Below are 20791 nucleotides of genomic sequence, written 5' to 3' on the forward strand. Positions count from 1 at the left end.
CACAGTAGGTCAATAGCACATTTGAGGAAACATAAGGAAGTACAACCGTATGTGAGAAGCTTTTCAGGGCAAAAATATTGCTACATCTATATGCGATTTCCCCTGTGCTAGACAATTGCATTGGCTTCCGGTGGAGAAGCGTATTTTGTTCAAGTCACTTTGCATTGTTCACCCTGCCTTCTATAAACTGGGAGTGGACTATCTCCAGGAAAAATGTTCTCAATACTTTCCCTCACGCGCTCTCCGGTCTTTCTGATCTCCTGCTTTTGGTCCCTCGGGTCAGTCTGTCTCGGATAGGAGGTTGTGCTTTCTCTGTGGTGGCTGCGAGATCCTGGAATAAACTTACGCTTTCTTTGAGAGCCATTGTTGTCCATCTTTCTTTTCGACGCTCGCTGAAAACATTGCTCTTTTAGGTATTCTGTATCCGTCGCTGATCCTTCTTTTGCCCTTAGCGCCAAAATGCCCTTGGGCAATTGTGCGCTGTATAAATAAATGTAACATAACATTTTGCCTTATTTTATTAGGCACAGTTCAAAGATTAGGTTCCATACGAGGGATTGCACGGAAATAAATGAACTGTTGCCTATGTGCTATGCCTGGGGTGGTTGAAACATTGAGGAAACTGGCTAATTGAATGTAGCTCAACTCTGGGGTTAAGAAAAAAGGTGGTTGGGAAAGTTTATAGGTGGATGATTGGGCCTGGATAGTGAGGTTATGTGGGCTAGAGCCAGTATGTATATTCTACTCCATTGGTCATTCTACTAGTGAATTTGCTGATAGTGATTCATAAAAGGTTGGGTAAGAAATAAATGGTAATCTTGGGTTAGGGGTTCTGCTGGGCACATGGCAGAATATCACTGTACTATTCATATTAGATGAAGTAAGGAGTGGAATGCTATTCTAAGATGCTATGTATGAGGGTTTTTATTTACCTGTAAGTATTGTGAATTGTGTAGTGTTGATTACAAAATGTGTGTTAAGGTTTGAAACAAACTATAAGCACAATTTAAAAAAAAGTGTCGGAGAGTGGCAGTCCTGCAGTCTTTGTTTTGGTCTGCTTTCCCTGTCCACGCTTACCTGAAGGAGGAGCTACACCTATCCACCATAAAGACTTGGAGCTGAGTGGCGGAGAGTGGCAGTCCTGCAGTCATGGCTGTCATGACTGGACTAACGGCCTCCCCACAGACTCCTTTAGAGGAAGAACACGGGCGCCTAAAAAGTTTGCGCCCTCATCCACACCTTGACAAACTCCTCCAAGAAGAAGCTCAAAACTCACCAAGCACCTCAGACGCCACTACCAAACCCGCTAAAACTGTTGGAAACAAAGTTGGAAAGAAAGTTTTCAAACCACCCACACGGACTTCAAGTAAAAGCTTGTGGCCTATCTCAAATGGCTCTCAGCCCTCAACTGATCCCCCTTTGAAACCAACTGAGGAGCCCGAGACGCCTGCCATTCATTCTCAGCAAACAAACATGGACACGATTTCCAGACCAACAAACACGATCCCACCCGCTATGTCTCTCCCTGCAACAAGGACACGATTTCCAGACCAACAAACACGATCCCACCCGCTATGTCTCTCCCCGCTCGCTTACCGGCCTACCCCGGAGGGGGTGCTGTGTCTGCAGTCGAGGAGCAGACCTCTCGCGGGCCCGGGTCCGCGCCTTGTTCCTTGCAGCCAGTAGTGGAGAATCTGGAGATCCCTCCAACCTCATTGGGCCCCTCTGCCTGCCCTGGCGTGGAGACGTTGCTGGACTCGTCCATGCGGAGGGTGAGGGCACGCAGCTGCGAGAATTGTGCGAAGAAAGGAGGGAGGTGCCCCGGCTTGCGCCCGTTGCTGCCGTGAAGCATCGATTGCACGCCCTCCCCGCAACGTCATCGGAGCAGGAGCTCTCTGACACCTTTGAGGATCCTGCGCCACGCCTCCCAGAGGCGCAACCTACAGCAAACAATAAAACAAGCAGAACTAACTTAAAAAAACGTCCGCGCCAAGTACAAACGACGTCTAAAAGGAAAAGAAAATGACACTTTAAAGACAATACTCTCTCTCAAAATAATGCAAAAGCACAAAAAAATACCACAAATATGAAAGTAATCTTACCCAAAGGCAGAATCACAAATGAGAAAAATACAAGAACGAAACTTTCTCCATTATCTGCGTTGACAAAGTTCTTTCAGAAAAAAAAGCAAAACGGGGGGAGCTGCACAGGCGCATTACGCGAGCTTACGGGCGCCGAACTACTGGACGCAGTGCATGACCTACAACCACTCGGTAAGCACAGGAAAATTGATGAAAACGAAAAGATCACACCAATCCCCTCAAAAATCAAGCTACCGCCCACAGAAAAGAAAGCCCCTCTACCTACCAACTTGGAAACCAGTTCTATACCAGATAAAACAATCAGCACAGTGATTCCGGACGACTTTATCTTTGGCCAAATTCCACTCTCATCTCATACCCCAACCCCTTCACCGCCTCCACTGATCATCCCCCTAATCCCATTAACAAACGAGCCACAACAAGCTACGGAGCCTGAGATCGCTTCAGTTGCTGTACAGAACAAGAAACAAACCGTCGTCCCATCCTCTCCTCCAATGTCATCACTACTTTTCCCAGCTTCACAAGACATAATAGCTTCATCACTTACCTCACCAACTGAACAGCGAAGCCTAAATCAACAGGAGATAGAAGAGCAAAGAGAATCCAACAAAACCGGTCACACAAATAGACCGCCCCAGGAATCTAGATACAAAAGGAAATCATATCATGACTACGATCCACGCTACGACAGATCGAGCTTCTACATTCCCTCCACTCATACACATGGGCCAAGCAGAAAATCCTCTGCAGCTACTAATGAAACACCTTCAAAGAAACCGGATTTACTTTCATATATGTCAGCACTAACAATTGCCTTAATTCCCTTCACCAAGCTTTACGAATCATTACACGACACACCAAAGGAGCATACAGTACTCCAAGCCATGATTCATACGAAACTCATCTTTCTTGAAGGCCATGTTACAGCTCAAAAAAACATGAAAAAAATGTCCTGCACAAACTTGGCTGACATAAATGCACGCCTCCAGACAATAGAATCGACCTCGAACCTTTTAGAAAAACGATCATCAGCAAATGGATCAGCTATCCAACCTAACGCTCCTGCACCACTCATTGATCTCACAGCTGGAAATCCCCACAAAAACATTGCAGCTGAAAAAACGATTTTGATCCACAAAAAAACTCAACAGCTCCTATCCCAACCTACAAATGGATCAATCACCAATATCGTCCTAGTAATCGACGACGTAACAAACAAAAGTAAAGCAGCCAAAGACCCAATGGAGAAACCCTATTCAATCTTTGACTCAGCTAGACCCAAAAACCCAAACAATCCTTCTGCCTCAGGTGCTGCTAACAAAACTCCTCTTCCAAAAAAAAAAAACTCCAACCTGGGTCCTAAACCTGCTGTAACACCTATGATACAGATGTATGTAATGCAGACTTCTCAAAATAAATTATCCCAACAGATTGATGACCCGACGAGCCCTCAGCCCTCACTCACAAACCAAGTCACCAGGAGCTCATCGATAACATCTGAGGACTTCCTGTTAAATTCTGACCTGATGAATCTTACAGAGCACTCTGACACAACCCCCAGTATGGGCTCTTCATCTCATCCACAAGAAGACCATACCAGCCCTTCCAAATTGGATTCGCAAATCAAGGACCCAACGACTAACACTAACCCCAAAGAATTAGAAAACTCACCGATCTTCTTAACCCTGGAAGAACGTCGACAGAAGATCGAACGCTTGGGAGCTAACAAACAAAAAACAGAATCAAATAAAACCAATATGCGACCCAGATTCGTCAGCATGAAGGATGACCAAAAAACAGAAAGATACAACAATACCCAACGAGAGCGCTCAAATGAACCTGATCGACCAATTGCTGCAAAATACTCGCCCGAATCATCAGACGACGCTATCAAAGAAAACCTGGAAGCAAAAATAGCCTTCCGCAAAGAACGACATGACCAGCACAGGAACCTCACCAAAACCATCCATCCAGTACAAGACCTACTTCCAACACCCAAAACCAAAAATTCTACTTCATCCAGCTTTTGGGCATGGCTCCCAAAGGCACTGGCAACACATCGATCGAAGTAGCAACTTATGGACAGGGCCAATCTTCGAGACTCGACGAATACACAAAAGAGCGCACCTTGTGATCTTAAACTTGGATCATGGAACACTAGAGGATTTAAACACCTAACCTCACCCAGTGATGTCAATCTGGGATCAGCCGATTTGTGGTGCTTCCAGGAAACTTGGCTGACCAAAACTCCATCACTTGACGGCTTTGACCTCCGTCTGGCTCCGGCATCAAAACGCCCAGTTGGCCGACCATCCTCGGGCCTGATTACCGTATGCCTTATCAGCAGTGGCTTGGCAATAACGGACATCATCTCAAACTACTCATTACGCGCATTAATGCTAACATAGAAACTCTCCTCTTCTAACGAGGCATTTCAACAGATGATTCCCGTGGCAGTATTAAACGTCTACTGGAACCTCGCTGCAATTGATCAAAAAAACTTTCTGGCCCTAATTGAAACCACTGTTGATGAAGTACGAACCACCCATAATACCTACCACATCATAATATGTGGCGATCTAAACGCCCTCTGCAACCAGAATCCTGCCAAAGACAAAACACTGAGTGAACGACGAGGCGAATCGTGGATCAAATTGATGAACTCAAGACATCTTCACAACTTGGACACAGTATACAAAAGCAATACCCGTCCTCCAACATGGGCGAACAACAAATCGGCGTCAAATATTGACTATAACTTCGTGTCTGAACCTATTCTATCCTTAACAACCTCATTTGACGTCCATCAAACTACATCTAGCGATCACAATATCCTGATAACTACATGGAAATCATTACACACCAACCAGGATAAGATGGAGGTCGGACTAGAACAAAATAACCAAAGGAACAGACTGCGCCTCACAGCGCGAAGTATAAGAAAACGTACAAATCGGTACACAAATTCAACCGATATACCCAAACTCGAGGCTACAGACTATGCCCCTCTGCTGATCTCATATAAGACGCAGAAAGGCAATCTTAACAAAAATCTTCAAACACCAGCTCATTCATATGACAAACTCCTGGTCCTAAGACGCCGCGCCTTCAGGAAAGCAAAAAGATATGCAGCAACACTCCCCATGACCAAAAGAGCAATAGCTATTAAAGAAATAACGAGAGAATACAAATCTTGGGTGAGAAGACACAGATGGACATTACAACAACAAGATGCCAAAACCATGTTGAAATCCATCTGCTCCATCAACTTGATAGAATTGGTCACTACTGAACAAAACATCTTCAACCACTGGTCCAGAAATTACGAACTCCATCGATGAAGCCACCTGGGCTGCTCACTTTAGATCACTCTTCGAGCTGCCAGACACTCCATCAGAATATGTGCTTCTACAATCGTCGACGACTGACCCGAAACCCTTGAACCAAGTCGATGCCTGGACAAAGCTGGACGACCTAGATGACATCTGCGACATCATCAGAAAACTGAATAAATCTCGAGCCCCTGGCCCTGATGGCATCACCAATTTCGACCTAAAATCACATCCTGTGGAATGGGCTAAATTTATAAGAATTGTGTTCACACGATGCGTGGCTGTACAATCGATTCCCCCAACATGGCTGTCCGCAATAGTGTTCCCGATTTACAAAAAAGGTGACAAACAAGATCCCACAAACTATCAACCTATTGCTTTACTGGACCCTATAGGGAAAGTCTTGAGCTCTCTTCTCTTGAAAAAATTCCAATCTTGGGCCTCACGTGCCCCATGTAATGACAACTTCCAAGCTGGTTTCAAAAAAACAATAGGAACCACGTTCAACATCTTTCTCTTAGCCATCTTAAAAAACAAAGTAAAAGACGGCCACCCAAAAGTGTATACGGCCTTCATAGACTTCTCTTAAGCCTTCGATAGAGTCGACCGCACCAGACTCTGGCAGAAATTATCTACCTGGGGCTGTCCAAGCAACATCCTAAATCCGATCAAAGTACTTCATACGGATATCAACATTAAAGTGAGATTAAATCAGCAAGGCAGTCTATCTACTCGAATCAACACAAAAAGAGGAGTGAAACAGGGCTTTCCGTTGGCACCGCCCTCTTCATCGCTTACATGGGAGATCATCAACACTCTGAAGCTCTGATCAGATCCTTTCCACCAAAAATAGCACAAACGAGCATCAGCGGATTGCTATACGCGGACAACCTTATCCTACTGGATTTGACGCCCATAGGCCTTCAACGCCAACTCACCAATCTACAACTGTTCTGCAGTGAGAACAACCTAGAAATCAACATCGATAAAACTAAAATCATGGTGATGGAACTCACAGCCAAAACCCAGGACAAGTCCGACTGGTTCCTAGAAAAAACCAAAATTGAAAGAGTAAAGAACTTCAAATATCTGGGTGTAATACTGGATAACTCGGCAAAACTGCCATTGATGGTTGCAGGTGTAAAATGGTGCGAGTACCTGGGTATCTGATAGCAGTGCCTGATAAATACCTAATACTTGTACACAAGCCAAAACTATTGGCTTTGTCAAAGATTGTTTTTAGCAGGACTTCAGTGAAGGACACGCAGAGTGCTTCTAAATTGAGTGGCTGAAGGCAGACCTGGTTACGATGTTTATAATGTCAGTATTGCGTTTATAACGCCAATGAAGTTATTAACTCTCAGAAGACCTCTTTGAATGACAGGCACTTTAAGATCAAAGTTTGATGGTAAGGCTTCATTTAAGCACGCTCAAGGAGTTCCCAACAGGAGGTTTTTAGGGCTGGGAGGGGCAGGTACTGGGCATGAATGGCCATAGGGATTAGTATGGCCATGGGTAGTCAATGGGTGGGGATATAACCAAACCGCACCTACAAGCCGTGTGCCCCATCTCAAATGGCATTTCTCCCTATCTGTACTCTAATGCAATAGTTTCGGCTCATAGATGTTGCAGGCGACACCAAATAGCCCAAACTAAGAACAGTTGTAGTCATAGGGGGACTTCAGTTGAAGTCTCTCTGACCACAAGCTCACAATCCTGAAAACTAAAGTAGAAAAATCTAATAGTTTAGGGGGGTCCCATAAATTGACACAGAATTTACTGGTAAGAGGTGAGGCAGAGAGCTTTGGATAAACTTGAAACCGTGGGTGTAGTTGATAGCAGATGGTCACCTTGCGTGCGTGAGGGTTGTGTGCCATGTAGGCCGAACAATGAATTGGAGGCTGAGATCCTTTGAGCAGGCTTAGCTTGATGGGAGTGTATATACGATTTCAAATTCTGAGGGCAGATTGAAATCTGTAGCAGTTACTCGGAGAGACGGGGAATGCGAGCAGGATGAGATCAGTCACTGTTTAAGCTCTAGGTTTTTTTTTTCTGTTGTGCATTGTTCTTTCTTGAGCGTGGCATGTCACTGTAATATTTTATTTTACAATACTCGGTGCATAATGATACTTCATTTGATTTCATTTTATTCCACAGCCAAAAGAGATTACATGGAGCCCATCTCGAGTGTTTCCACCTGTGAGGGCCTGCATGTTTTCATCCCATCTTACATCAGTGACCTTTTTGGCTGACCCTAGTGCAGGGGGTGGATTGCCACGTGGCACGTTTATCTATGCAACATCTCCTGTTCCCATCCAGGTAAGACAGTGCCTAAAATAGAAGATATAATATATTTCACTTTATGAAACATGTCTAAAATAATACAGTAATGCGCAACGTTGACCTAAAGTGTCTATAACAGTGGTTGCATTGTTATTGTCCTAGGTAAATAAAAATGGCATTAACTAATTTATAAACCTAATACACGTAGATGTGATCTTAAAATGATGAGGATTGAAAGATTTAAGGCTTTTTCAGTTTACATATCCTGTTGTGACTGCATAGTTGTGACATGTTTTGACTGGTATACTTGCACATGGTCGCCTCTTCAGTCATAACCCGGATTCCCCCAATCTTTGGGGTAATGATTCTAAAGTCAATACATGTGGTAAGGTTACCATGCTGACTGCTAAACCAGTTTTTGTACAACCCTTGTGTTAGGCAGAAACCTGTGCAGTTCCCTTGGGGACCAGTGCAAAAGATTTAGGACTACAAGTGTTGGCAGTAAACCCACTTGGTAGCAGTCTGTACCACCCAGAGTTACCTGGTAGCTGTGGCTGAGCAGTCATACTTCCCTCAAGAAGAGTTAGGCAGTATGTAAAGTATACACAATAGGCACTCAGATACAATAGCACAAGCAAACACTGACCAGAGCTTTGGTATCAAGGTATATTATTATTTATTTAAAAACACACTTATTGAAACACTCCAGCACTATTATTGTAAATCACTCTAAACACAGTTACTATTATTATATATACATCCCTTATTCCTTATCAGACAAGTCTTAGTTAACACCACTTATTTCCAGACAGAGGTGAGCGCTTAACTATAGATGGCACTCCAATAAGTTAACGAAAAAGGGAGGAAAAAAAGCAGAATGTAGGTAAATACACCACACTAATACTTAGGAACTCTTAAGCAAGGCAGGAAAGTCAAAAGTTACTTGTGAGACAAAGTCCATAGGCCGGGCCCACTCTTGGAGAGAGCAGGGCACAAATGCACCCAAGATCACACAGGCTTAAGTCTTTGCAGCGAGTTCAGAAAGGTTTTAGTTAGGCTCAGAAAAGTTTAGCCAGGGTGTCCCAGGCTAACCCAGGTTTGAAAGCCAGGGCCTAAATCTACCCCGTACAGTCGGTTGCAAGGGAAGCCAGGCGTAACATGGTACCTTAAGTAGAAAGGATCCTCCAGCGGGGGCAGTTGTTCCTGGCAGCGGGTGCAAGTCGCAGCGTCGTCCAGAGGAAGAGAAGATCTCGACGTGGAGGAAAGATGAAGGTGGTTGCACTGCTAGGGAAGAAACCAGCCGCAGAGTTTTCCGGTTAAATGTACTACCCTTTGATTCGCGGTAGTGGTTAAACGTGGTATCCCGGTTGCCGGGGTGCTTGGCACAGGCATGGCGGCCACGAGATGCTCCAGGAAGCGAAAAAGGAAGCAGACTGGTTATCCCCACCAGTCGAAGGAAGAAGACTCTCCGGGCTGGAGATCTCCTCTGTCGTTGGGCAAAGTGGCGAGACGGTTCAGCAGGGCTCCACCGGTGGTGTCGTCGCAGCAGGTCTACTCAGCTTCTCCCTCGTCGGATTCTTAGGTCCTGTGGCGACTTCTAAAGTTCCAGTCCCCAAAGCACTGCTTTTATGCAGAAAACCCCCATTCACTCAGCCTAGCTGTCACTCAAACAGGCTTAAGTGGTGAGCCGGCCGGCTCACCACTTGGGCCAATCAGGATGGAGTGCGACTTGAGTTGCCTAGGCAACTCAGTCCAGGGTGCCTAAATCCCCCTCCACCCCTCCTAAGTACCCCAGACAGAGTGGCACCAGTTTGGAAGGCTTCTGTGGAGAAGCCCGCTAAAAAGTGGAACAAAGGGCTCAACTTGGGTTGGAGTCACAGAAGCGAACACAAATGCCATTTTAGAACCGAGTTGTGGCAAAAATACCAACCAGAGAATTAATATTAAATAAATAAACCAGCGGTATGTTCGAGGCTATAGGAATTAAATAATTAAAGTTGGTAGCCTCGAACAATGGGAAATCCCATAGATATATTCGCGGTCGAATATAAAAAGTAGTATCCACTGCCACCAGCCAAAACTCGATCAGGGAGGACAGAGACGTGCCCCCTCGACTTACAGACCCTGGGGCAATCGAATTACCCCGGCCAGTACGTCCACAATATGATGGTTTGTACTGGTTCTGTTCAGAATTTGAGACTAGTAAAGTCAATGGTGACTTTACATGCCCTGGGAGACAGTAGTCAGTCCCAGGGTATGGAGTGTATTTTGGGGGGGTCACTATGACACCCCTGTGTTACTGCACTGAGGGTGCTGTGTAACACACATCACAAAATCACATGAAGCCCTATGGTGTAAAAGACCCCATAGCCCATTAAACACATCTAGAGTCAAAGAAACTCACTCAAATCATGCCCAAGAGTGAGGGTAAAAGAGTCTCACTCTTGGCAGGAGAAAAAATAAACCCCAAAAATCCAGGCAAAGCTGCTGGAGGACTCACTAGGTTAGGAAATTCAGCCTAAAAGGAGAATTCTCCCTAACACCTTGGTTGAAAGATATGCAACCACTGACCTCAATGGGTGGCTAGCTCACCTGATAAGAAAGGGAAGCCAACCCTTTCTTAAAGGTAGGTAACATGGACAGCGCCACTAGTCTTAACTGTCAGATGGCCGTAGCAAGCTGACAGAAAGGTACACACTTCTCTCTAGAAAATACACCAGCTGATTTACTGAACAAATATGTACATGTATTGTGTTACACTTCGATCAGGACAAATAAGTATTTTCCACATAATAAACAGTATGGATGAATGCAAACATATTATAAAACAAGTAAATGTGTTTTAAGACTCTCCTCAACCCACTATTTTTATGCTCTACTATCATAAATCAGCATCCACGAATGGGGGTGGGACAGGGGAAAAACAAAGGAGCCAGACCACCTAGTACTAAAGACACATACCACCTTTGTTAGCTTGTTATATATGGTTGGTCCTACACCAGGTGGTGAGCACCCAAAGAAAAGGGAAGCAGACATTTTAACCTGCAAGACAAATAGTCTTAAAGGCCCCCAAGGACAATACAAACCTTCCACGTTAATTCTGGCCCTGTAGAAGTTGTTTGCAGAACTAGAAGCCCCGAAAGAATATGCCGCAAAGCAGGAGAAACTGTAATGTAAATCAATGGCAAAACGCGGTTGAGACCTGCCACCAAAAAGCTTGCTCTAAGGTTGAGTATCTTGAATAATCACCCACCCAGGATCCAGGTGTAAGTACTTGCAGCTGTATTTATTTATTAAAACAAGATTTTGTGTTTTTAATCGAACCAGCCCCCGTATTGAACTGGTTTTGAACATGCAAATATCATAACTTTTTAGTAAAAAACCCTCCCTCCTTTCCCACCCCATCCCAAGTAAAAGGATATTTTGAGCATTTCAAACATTACAGCAGATGGATCAAATAGCATAACGCACAAAACATAAAACATGGGGTTTCGCCATCTAGGTAGGTCAACCAAGTTCAGAGCCCTTAGTCTCACTGAGCATCATATGGCATTGTAGTCTTTTTGCATATAGGTTAAGAAAGGAGTCCAGGTACCCATGAATGTCGACAAGGAGTCTTTCATGTTAGCTGACAGTTTCTCCATTGCCATTATGTTCCAGAATTTATCTAGTCACACACCGACTGTTAGGGGTTCTGATTTCCTCCAAAAATGGAGGACCGAAAGTGCAGCTGACAACAGAAGATGGGTTTAGAGCCTGAGATCTGCCGTGGTGCCATCTTGCTGCACAGTGTTTTTGAGTCCCAAAACACACAGCAGAGGTAGAGGGCTATCTGGAATGTCTAGATGTAGAATCTCTTTGAGCGTGTAGTGCACCTCAATGCAAAAGCTTTGTCTCAGCGGGCACCCCCACAAGATATGCAAAAGTGTGCCGTCAAGACCACATCCCCTCGAACATAACCTGTCATTGTTCGGGTTAATACGATGCAGGCGGGCCAGGCTTTTGTACCATTGTGTCAAAATCTTATGTCTAGTTTCTCGCAGGCATGGACATAGCGAAATCCCGTTACCCCTGTAGCTCCTTTCCCAATCTTATAGGGGGAACGCCGGTGCCCAGGTCTCGCTCCCACCCATCACAGTATGATCGACGCCCCAACCCCATGGGGTACCAAATTGACTTACATATTTTAGAGATGAGCCCTTTGACATCTGCAGGCTCTTGGAACACCTGCTCAAATTGCCAACCCCACATTGAGGGGCTGAAGGGTGCAGTGTCTTGCCTGCATGTATCAAAATCTGTCGGTTTCCTCAAGGCCTCCCTCCTCGTTGCAGTCCATGAATGTACAGATTTTCACCTTGGAGAATAAATCTCCAAGCTTACTCAACCCTCCGTCCGCCTACCGTAGGAAACCCTTGTCAGTTTCCCAGGTATGAAGTCTTCGTTATGGAGAAATGGGGTAAACGGGCAGGGGAAGGTGCTGGTGCCTCCCTCCTTTCCGACGCTATCCCAAGCCCAAGAGAAGTTTTCATTACAGCGTTCAAATAAAGGCTTTGCGCCCTGGCTCAGCGAGTTAGCCACATTTGCATCCAGAGATGACGCCTCGCTACGGCCTGCTCAATACCAACCCAGAGCTTCTCAGAGTCTTTTTGCACCCAGTCAATAAGCGGGAGAATTTGTGAGGTTCTATAGTAGTCCCAGAGCTTGGGAAATGAGAGTTCCCCCTGAGTCCCTAACAGCATATTTCATGGTCTTGTTAACCCTAGGAGAGCCCCATTCCATAAAGAATAGCAACATAGCGTCCCAGGTTCTCACTTTCCCCCTAGCACTGGAGACAGGAATTGACTGAAAAAGGTATAGAAAGCGTGGGAGGATTTTTATTTTCATTATTGCCATTTTCCCCAACCATGATAGACGCAGGGCACCCCAGCAATCTGTCTTTCCAAATAGTTCTCACCAAGGCTGGATAGTTGACCCCAAATAGGTAATCAGTTTTGCTAGTGATGTTGACCACAACGTACCTTATTTTTAGCAGCCCACGGGAAGGGGAACGTCCACTCACAGCAGTAGTTTTGATGAAAACAGCATGGCATAACGACCAGAGTAAGTGCAGCTATCTTTCCTATGAGGGGTTTATTGGATCTGGTGCCCAGGGGCTTGAATCGTCAATCATCTAAGATCCCCAAGATGAAACCGGTGAAGATGGATACCTGATGGCCCGATTAAAGGTTTGTAGCCCAGCTGAAAATGATCCCACCAGGAGTATAAGAGCTGGGGCTAACATCACAAGGAACGGATGAGGCTAAATGTTGGTGCCCCTCTCTTTTTGCTAACTCAAGGTTATTCCTAGAAAAGGAGCAAACAACACTTGAATAAAAAGAGAATCCCCTTTTGAATGGTGGTGTACACACATCCACAGGTGTATCCTTTCTTTTTCTTTTTTGCCTAATTTGGCCAGGCAGTGCTTTCAGTTATCTACTGGGACAAGTTTGCTTGGCTGTGATGTGTGTATTCAAATTGCTGCCCAAGTAAGACTCCTATTTTGCAGTTACTACTGTGATGCAATTCCTGAAGGGATTGGTAAACCTGTTTCAAATGAACTCTTTCCTCAACTATGATATCCATCTCCCAGTGCAGCTGCTCTTCTGAAAATCTTTCCCCCACCCGGGGACCCAGCATGGCTCCTCGTCGGCTCTGTCTGGCAGCACTGTGTGCCATGTGCCAGAATGGGCATCAGGGCTAGTATATATAGAGATTGCGCCCCGTTACCTAATTAATTCATCATGATACGGAATCCAACGAGGTGTTTTGGTTTAGACGGTGTGTGGATTGCAGGCATCAAATATCCATTCCGAATCCGCACAGCTTTTGCCTTTATTGCCTTGGTGAAGGCCTCGATGCGCAGGGTTGCTCATCATGTTAGTCGATGCATCCTAAGGCGCTTCGAGCGTGTGAAGCTAAACATTTCACCTTCCTCCACCAGGATAAAGATAAGCTGACTCGTTTGTAGTCGCCTTGTGCAAACCACGGCAGCGTTGAACAGTCCCCAATCCAAAAGGACCAAAAGAAAAAACAGCACTGCATGAGATGGAGATCTGTAGCGGTTCTTCGCGGCATCATTCTTCGTCCTCGAAGAAGAGGAGCCACTACTCTATGGACCAATGAGAGAAAGATGCCCCACAGGTAACTTTCCACACCCAGTCCTCTTCCCCCAGGAGAATGGGAGGCGTTCAGGCTGACGAAGCTCAACATCTTCACCAAATCCCCGGCGGCTCTGGGACCAACGCCAGAAGCCACGGCAGTGGCCGTGACGCCGGTGGTTCCCACTGTACTTGGACAAGCCGACAGGGACATCCGCATTGAGATGCAACAATTCCATGGCAAAAGGGCACACTGTTCCATCTCCAGAAGTAGATCCCGGACATCAGGTTCCTCTCTAGCGGTGCCGTCGGCGATGACGGATGCCAGCAGTGCCGGTGTCACAAAAGAGTTTCTCCCGGTCCCCAGAAGAACATACATGTCCCACTTAGATGATGTTTATGAGGAAGGGGATCCGTTACCTTGCAAGCTGGAGCCCTTCCACCCAAGGTAAGTGAGAGACTTCCCAGAGGAGTTTTCCAGGGAACAAGTTGACTTGGTGGACTTGGCAGCCGACTTGCAGGAGGCAAGTGACCTGGACACCTTACCAGAGGTAGGCGTGCTCTCTGCTGCCCCCTCTGGCAAGCCATACGTCACTTGATGGTGACATTGGTCGACACCTTAAGGCTTTCGGCTCCTTTATGTCCAAAGGTACAGTATGACCTGACTGACATCCTGGTCGAGGGTCCTAGAAATTATACTTTATTACCTTTCAATCAGGCCGCGTAGGGGCCAATGATGGAACAATGGGCCAAACAAAATTCAGTTCTCATGGTGGACCAAAACCTAGGTAAGAAGCACAGGCCGGCACCCACGAGCCCCATGTTCCTTTCTGCCCATGCTTCCTCAGAGAATTTCGTGGTACAGGCTGCTGTGATATTTTATTTGTATCGTGCTCGTACACAAGGGTTTGAAGCTTAAGACTACACCTTTTCCTTCTTTGCCCCTCGACAGGGAGAGCAAGAGACTGGACACATGGGGTAGGAAGATTGTTGAGCCTTGGTCTCTGGTGTGTCAACAGCCTCTTGCACTCTAGCCATGTTTTACTTTGGCCTATGGTCAGTCATGGCATAGGTGTTGGAGCAGATCCCTGTAGGGGAGATGTGGGAAGGTTTTTAGGCCCTCAGCAAGGACAGCAAAAAAGTCTCCCGTCAGTACTACAGTCTATTGTGGACATCGCAGACTGCAAGGACAATGGCCACCAGCACAGTCTTGCGAAGTTTCTTTTGGCAAAGAGCGTCAGGCTTTGCTACTGTTGTCCAAGAGAAACAACTGAACATGCTCTTCAATGGCATGAACTTCTCTGGCAACATTTGCTTTAGCAGTTCTAAACTTCTTATAATATAGACCAGTCACTTAGGCTGGCAGTACAGAAACAGTGACCTGCAAGCCTGGCGGCCAGGGGAACGGGTTTTAGCCCCTTCCCCACTTATGCCCAAAGAGGTAGACATCAAGCATCTTCGAGCAGACAAGGTCAGCACCTTCCCTACAGGGGCTGGGGTAGGAGGAGCTAGGGGAGGTGTATCAACTACCACTTTGCCCACTGCAACCCCTGGCTCAAAGCCTCTCTGCAGAGAACGTCTGCCATCTGCCCCCCGTGGGTGGTCAAATATCCCTGTTTGGCGAGGAATAGAAAACTACCATCTCAGGCGTCTGGGCCTTAAAGGTCCTACAAACACGGATACTGCCTCCCTTTTGGCTCTCGCCCTCCAGACCACCCCCCATGTCACCAATGTAAACGTCTGGCAAAAGGGGCGATAGCGCTGGTACCCTGTTCGGAATGATGCAGGTGTTGGTATTTAACTTACTTACTTTCTGGTACCAAAGAAGGACGGAGGTCTGAGACCCATCCGGGATCTGTGGCTTCTGAACTTGTACTTGCGCAAGGACAAGTTCAAGATGGTCAATGTGCCCTAGATCCTCCAGTCCCTGGACGACGTGAACAACTGGCTAATCACCCTGGATCTCAGGATGCTTACTTCATGTGATTATCCACTAGAAGCGCAAGAAGTCCCTGGGATTTAAAGTGGGGAACTGTCATTTCTACTTCAAGATTCTCCCTCATGTTTTTTTGGCACCCAGGGTTTTCTAACAGTAGTGGCGTCTCGACTCAGGAGGGAAGGCATTCAAGTCTTTGCCTACATGGATGACTGGCTTGTCAGATCTGGCTTTAGCACACCTTGGCTTGGGTTTCTCTCAGAACTTCAAAAAATCTCCGATTTCACCATATCAGTCCCTGTGATTTATCGGGACAGTCTTGTACACTCACCTGGGTCGGGGTTTCGCGCCTCAGGAAATATCTACAAGATTGTCCAGGTACATCCACAGACGACAATTCCAGCATTGGCTTTTCTGCGATTGCTAGCTCTTATGGCCTGCTGCATCTCAGTGGTGCCAGACATCTACCTGCGCATGAGGTTGGTATAGTGGTCACAGTTTCAAGGACAAACCTCAGACCTTCCATTGGTCTCTGAGAGAGTTTCCGGAGACTTGCAATGGTGCTCTCATTATCCAGAATTCCCCAACCAGGGCTCACCGGGAATCTTTCAAACTTGCAGGAGGGCATACCAATGATAATTCATACATATGAGCAAGTAGTATTAACCTCTCTAATCAGGAACTGACACAAGCTTAACTATCCATCTTACAGGGTCTTTCCTCTGTATCCACAAACCCTAAAGATTGGTTCAATCAAGGTTGAAAGTATACATTTCTCTGCAAAGTTACACTCCAGGCTTTTTTGTAAGAATCCAATTTTCTAAGATAAAGACGCAAATCATCTTTTATGCCCCTTGACAATCAACTTCCCAGTGTTTTGTTACCTTTGAAAAATGTGTCCTGAAAGAGCTATCATCTCTGTCCAAACAGGCCAAAAATGTATACAATAACATTACAAGCTCTGAAAGACTAGCTAATATCAAGATCTGAAAGCGATGCATCCATGATATGGCATGGTGACATTGAATATGTAGACCTATTTTCATATTGGCTAAATACGTGTAACTGCAATGTACAATTCATTAATGAATATAACAAACACTACATATCTGACCAGTAAAAATATTGGTGGCAAATTTCATACACTGTGTTGAGAAAGCCAACTGACAGAAACACCAAACTGTGCTATAATAGTTAGAACCCACAAAACTTGCAAGACAATTTTCAATTTGGCCAGCACTTCACAATAAGGAGGAATTGCACCACACTAGCAGACTTCCAAATAAAACACTAAAGTTCTTGATATGAGAGCACAATGGGGTTACCCCCAGAAAGCTATTGGTCACTCACGTAAGAGAGCTAGATATAGCCCCAAGGAAGCCCTGTTAAGCCCTCAGCATAAACAGGAAAGAAGTCAAAGAATGACATGTGTGACCACCTTTTGTCTGTGGACCTGAAAATAATCATTGCAAATATTGGACTCTTGTAAGACTCAGCCTACCAATGAAGACCTCCTTGTTTGCCCTTAAAAGAGCAAAACACTTCTGGGATTGATCTGCTCTGAGTACCTCAGAACTAGCAACAAACCAACCATATGGAACCTGGGACCACTGGTTAACCATTTTCTCTGCACGCAATATTCGTTTTTTAAATTTACCAAATAAAGGAATATTTTCAAGTTTGACAGACAATGGTTTCTGAAGAAGATTACTAATTACAAAAGTAGTATACTGCATTGAATAACCTTTCAAAAAAAGGTATGTTGGCCAAATGAGCAGTTCACACACATTGCAAAACATTGATCCAGAATAAGATGCAAAAATGTAAATGTGACATTGGTTCAACACTATGTGGAACACAACCATTCACCCGACGATATATCTTTTTGAGTAATAGGTGCGGCCACTTCCAGTTGCAAATCCATAACCGCTTTTGTTACACAAGGAGGCATGGTGGATCCACTACATGCAAATACCTATCACAGATTGTTTGCCTCATCTGTTCCCATTTTACAATACCATTTTACACTAACAAATACCAGGAATTTATCTTGCACGAACTTTATTCCAAATATCACCAGTTATGTATTTATTTACGTTTGTAACTTTTTTTGTGTGTGTTGGCAGTTGCCAATAGCTTTTGTGGCAAAATGGCGCAAACTAACACATCATTACATCATGATGTGATGTGGAAATATATATGTTAAATAAACATAAGTTCTCCTAGTTCAAGTGTCACACAACAGTCTAGCAAAATCCCAAAGGACCTATGTGTATGTGTTTTAAGTTGCAGGCATGGCTCTCAAGCTAGGAAATAGCTTGCAGTCAAAATAGCACACACAAATACCAGCAGGTGTTGACCCTCCCCCCCCCCTGAGCTCAAGCTCAGGATAGAAAAGAACAAATGTTGTGCCTCCCCCTGCATGGTTGTTTGTATTTCACTATAATTACTCAACTTTCTGTTCACCCGGTCAGTGAAGTTACCTTTCAAGGACCCTGTGTTATTTACGGATCATGTTATTGCAGCTAATAACCTGCATAGAACGACCAAAATATTGTAAGTAAGCGAGAGAGCCTTAGCGAAACAACTGTGGTCGCCTCTCTCGACTCCGGTGTTTTGTTTGATGCAAAATAAATGAATCTAGGCGACTATCTATTCTGTGAAGGTGTCTCATTCTTTGTTTATCTTCCAGGCGGGAGAACCTTTAGGGAGGGGGCTCACAGCTTTACTCCAATTTGCACATTTTGACACATCATCACAGTAGCGTTGGTGATGTGCTACATGATGTGTCTGTGATTTTTTGCAGCAAAAAATATTTCATTTAGACTCCTTTGAGAAAGGTTTAACATTCTTAACCATCCACTCAGATGGAACGTTCAATGTAATAGAAGGTAAGACAGTTTTGAACATTTACCACTATCACACTAGTCCACTGCTCTTAACACACTATCTTCTTGTTTACAATTATTAATACACACTTGGTCTGCCCTCCCTAGATTTGTTTCCTTCACAATACTCCATATTTCCAATTTAACAAATAAGAATGTACAGGTATGTAATGCAATGTGCAATCATTTGAGTGAGATCTACAAGTAAGCGCCAATATCCTTTGTAAACCCATGATATAAATTACCTATGTTTATATCATCTGTACTACATTGCAGATAACCTACGATAAGCAAAAGGTATTTACCTTTATAAGAAGTTCATCTCCAGTTTCCTTATGCTGGGACATCTGGCTGGTGAGGCCCCTCTTTTTCCTTGATATGGTAACCACTAAATTATATGTGCGGCAGGTTATCGTACCTGATTCATTTTCTAACAAACAGGGTCCCTTTGAATCACTTGTTGGTCCTGAGGAAGTTGCTCGATTGTTGGGTGCCGAAATGTTCTAAGATGTTGACCCAGGTTATATAAGATTTATAGTCCTTTTCAAATCAACATAGACTTTGGCTGCACAAACTAATGGTCCAGATGAATTTATACAAAATGACTAGACCCATGTAATACACACCTATGGTCGCTGTGAACCGTACAGAGCCTTTTCTTTCAAATGGGATGTAACCTATTCCTAAAACCACAACTTTTTAAAGAAACTCATAAGAAGGACTTTGCTTTATATTATGATGATTTCTCTAAGAATTTTTTTTTCACAATTGGCTTTCTGCACGTTTAACCTATATATTTGTTGTTTTGTAATATGGCACCTACCGGAAGTGGATAGATTCTTGTACTTCATTTCTGTATTGTTCTTTTCTGAATAACTGTGGTAATTAAATGTGTGATACTCTTGAGACCAATATCGGGTTTGTTTGAAATGAGAAGCATTTTGAGGTTCCCCAATACATTCACATTAAGAGTGAGATTCAAACAAGCGAAGCAATTTTTCTTACAAAATCCAACAGGAACACAAACTCTGTTTGTATAATAATTGTTAGTTCCCCTGTTCCTGATTGTGTAGGCGTCCCCGGCCCTCCTTTAAAGTGACTCCAACCCAGTGTTTGCAGGGTACACTAGCTTTTGAAAAGCAACAGGTGCATTTTGAGTGACAAAGAAGATTACTGTGCATTAGTACAAGCTATTATGAGTGGAGAATGCAGCTTTCCACTTGGCACTGTTGGTTAATGCAACCTTCCGGCGATCACCTCTTTTGGTTTACTGTACTCACCCCAAGTGGGACGGGTATGCCCAGACGCGAGTCCTTGGGCCTGGAGACAAAAGCTGCACTTCACTGATGATGCCCAGTGGGGCCTAGACATGTCTTGCGTTGCTTATACTCATGTAAAAGGAATGTGATAAAGCAGTCGGGCCGGACTGCCATTTTCGGGGAGGGACCAGGTCTGATTTGCATATTGTCTTTCCCCTTTCTGCTATGGATTGGCAGGCTGAAGTACAACAGGTCTGTGGGTTGCCCAGAGCTTTGCCAGAGGTTAGGAATAATTCAGAACTTCCCAGCCAACACCTCTTTTGTTTTTCAGGGGTGTCCATGTCACCTGGTTTTACCTGTAGAGAAGGGACTTGGGGACCTAGGCTGGGACAGCCACCCACTCCGTTATACAACCCACTGAGGTGGTATAATGAAAATCTCAGTGACCTTCCTATGTCGATTTAGGGATAGAGTTAATTTATTTTAATTCTTGTTGCGTGCCACATGTCCATGGGCCTCGGGGAGCACAGAAAATGAGAACAAGACAAACAGAACATAAAAAGACTGGCCAGAAGAAGTGAAAGGAAGTCAAAGGTTTACTCTGTGTTGAAAAGGTGAGTCTTTATAGCCTTTTTAAATAGATAATTCTGTATTTGGCGTATAGCAGCCAGTAGTACGTTCCAGAGCAGAGGACCCTGAGAGTCAAAGCTGGTGCCTCCAAATTTGGCAATCATAGGTTCTAAGGTAGTTGATGCCTAAATTAAGAAAAATGCCACAGGTCGGTCAGGGGAAAATATATTTTATGGCTGGTGAAAGCAAGACTGCATCCTTAATCCTAGTGCACAGACTATGTA

General features: G+C 44.7%; 1 protein-coding gene across 8 annotated transcripts in view; it reads left to right on the forward strand.

The window, feature by feature from the left end:
• Positions 1-20791, forward strand: part of HECTD4 (HECT domain E3 ubiquitin protein ligase 4) — a 4298785-nt gene that overhangs the window by 2339253 nt on the left and 1938741 nt on the right. For all 8 annotated transcript variants that reach the window (XM_069619495.1, XM_069619492.1, XM_069619493.1 and 5 more), the window contains exon 46: positions 7592-7753. In XM_069619495.1, coding sequence (XP_069475596.1) covers positions 7592-7753 — 162 coding nt within the window. The remainder of the gene's footprint in view (positions 1-7591; positions 7754-20791) is intronic.

Source organism: Ambystoma mexicanum, chromosome 10 (genome assembly GCF_040938575.1).
Source record: "Ambystoma mexicanum isolate Mex_15411 chromosome 10, UKY_AmexF1_1, whole genome shotgun sequence".
Taxonomy (NCBI): domain Eukaryota; kingdom Metazoa; phylum Chordata; class Amphibia; order Caudata; family Ambystomatidae; genus Ambystoma; species Ambystoma mexicanum.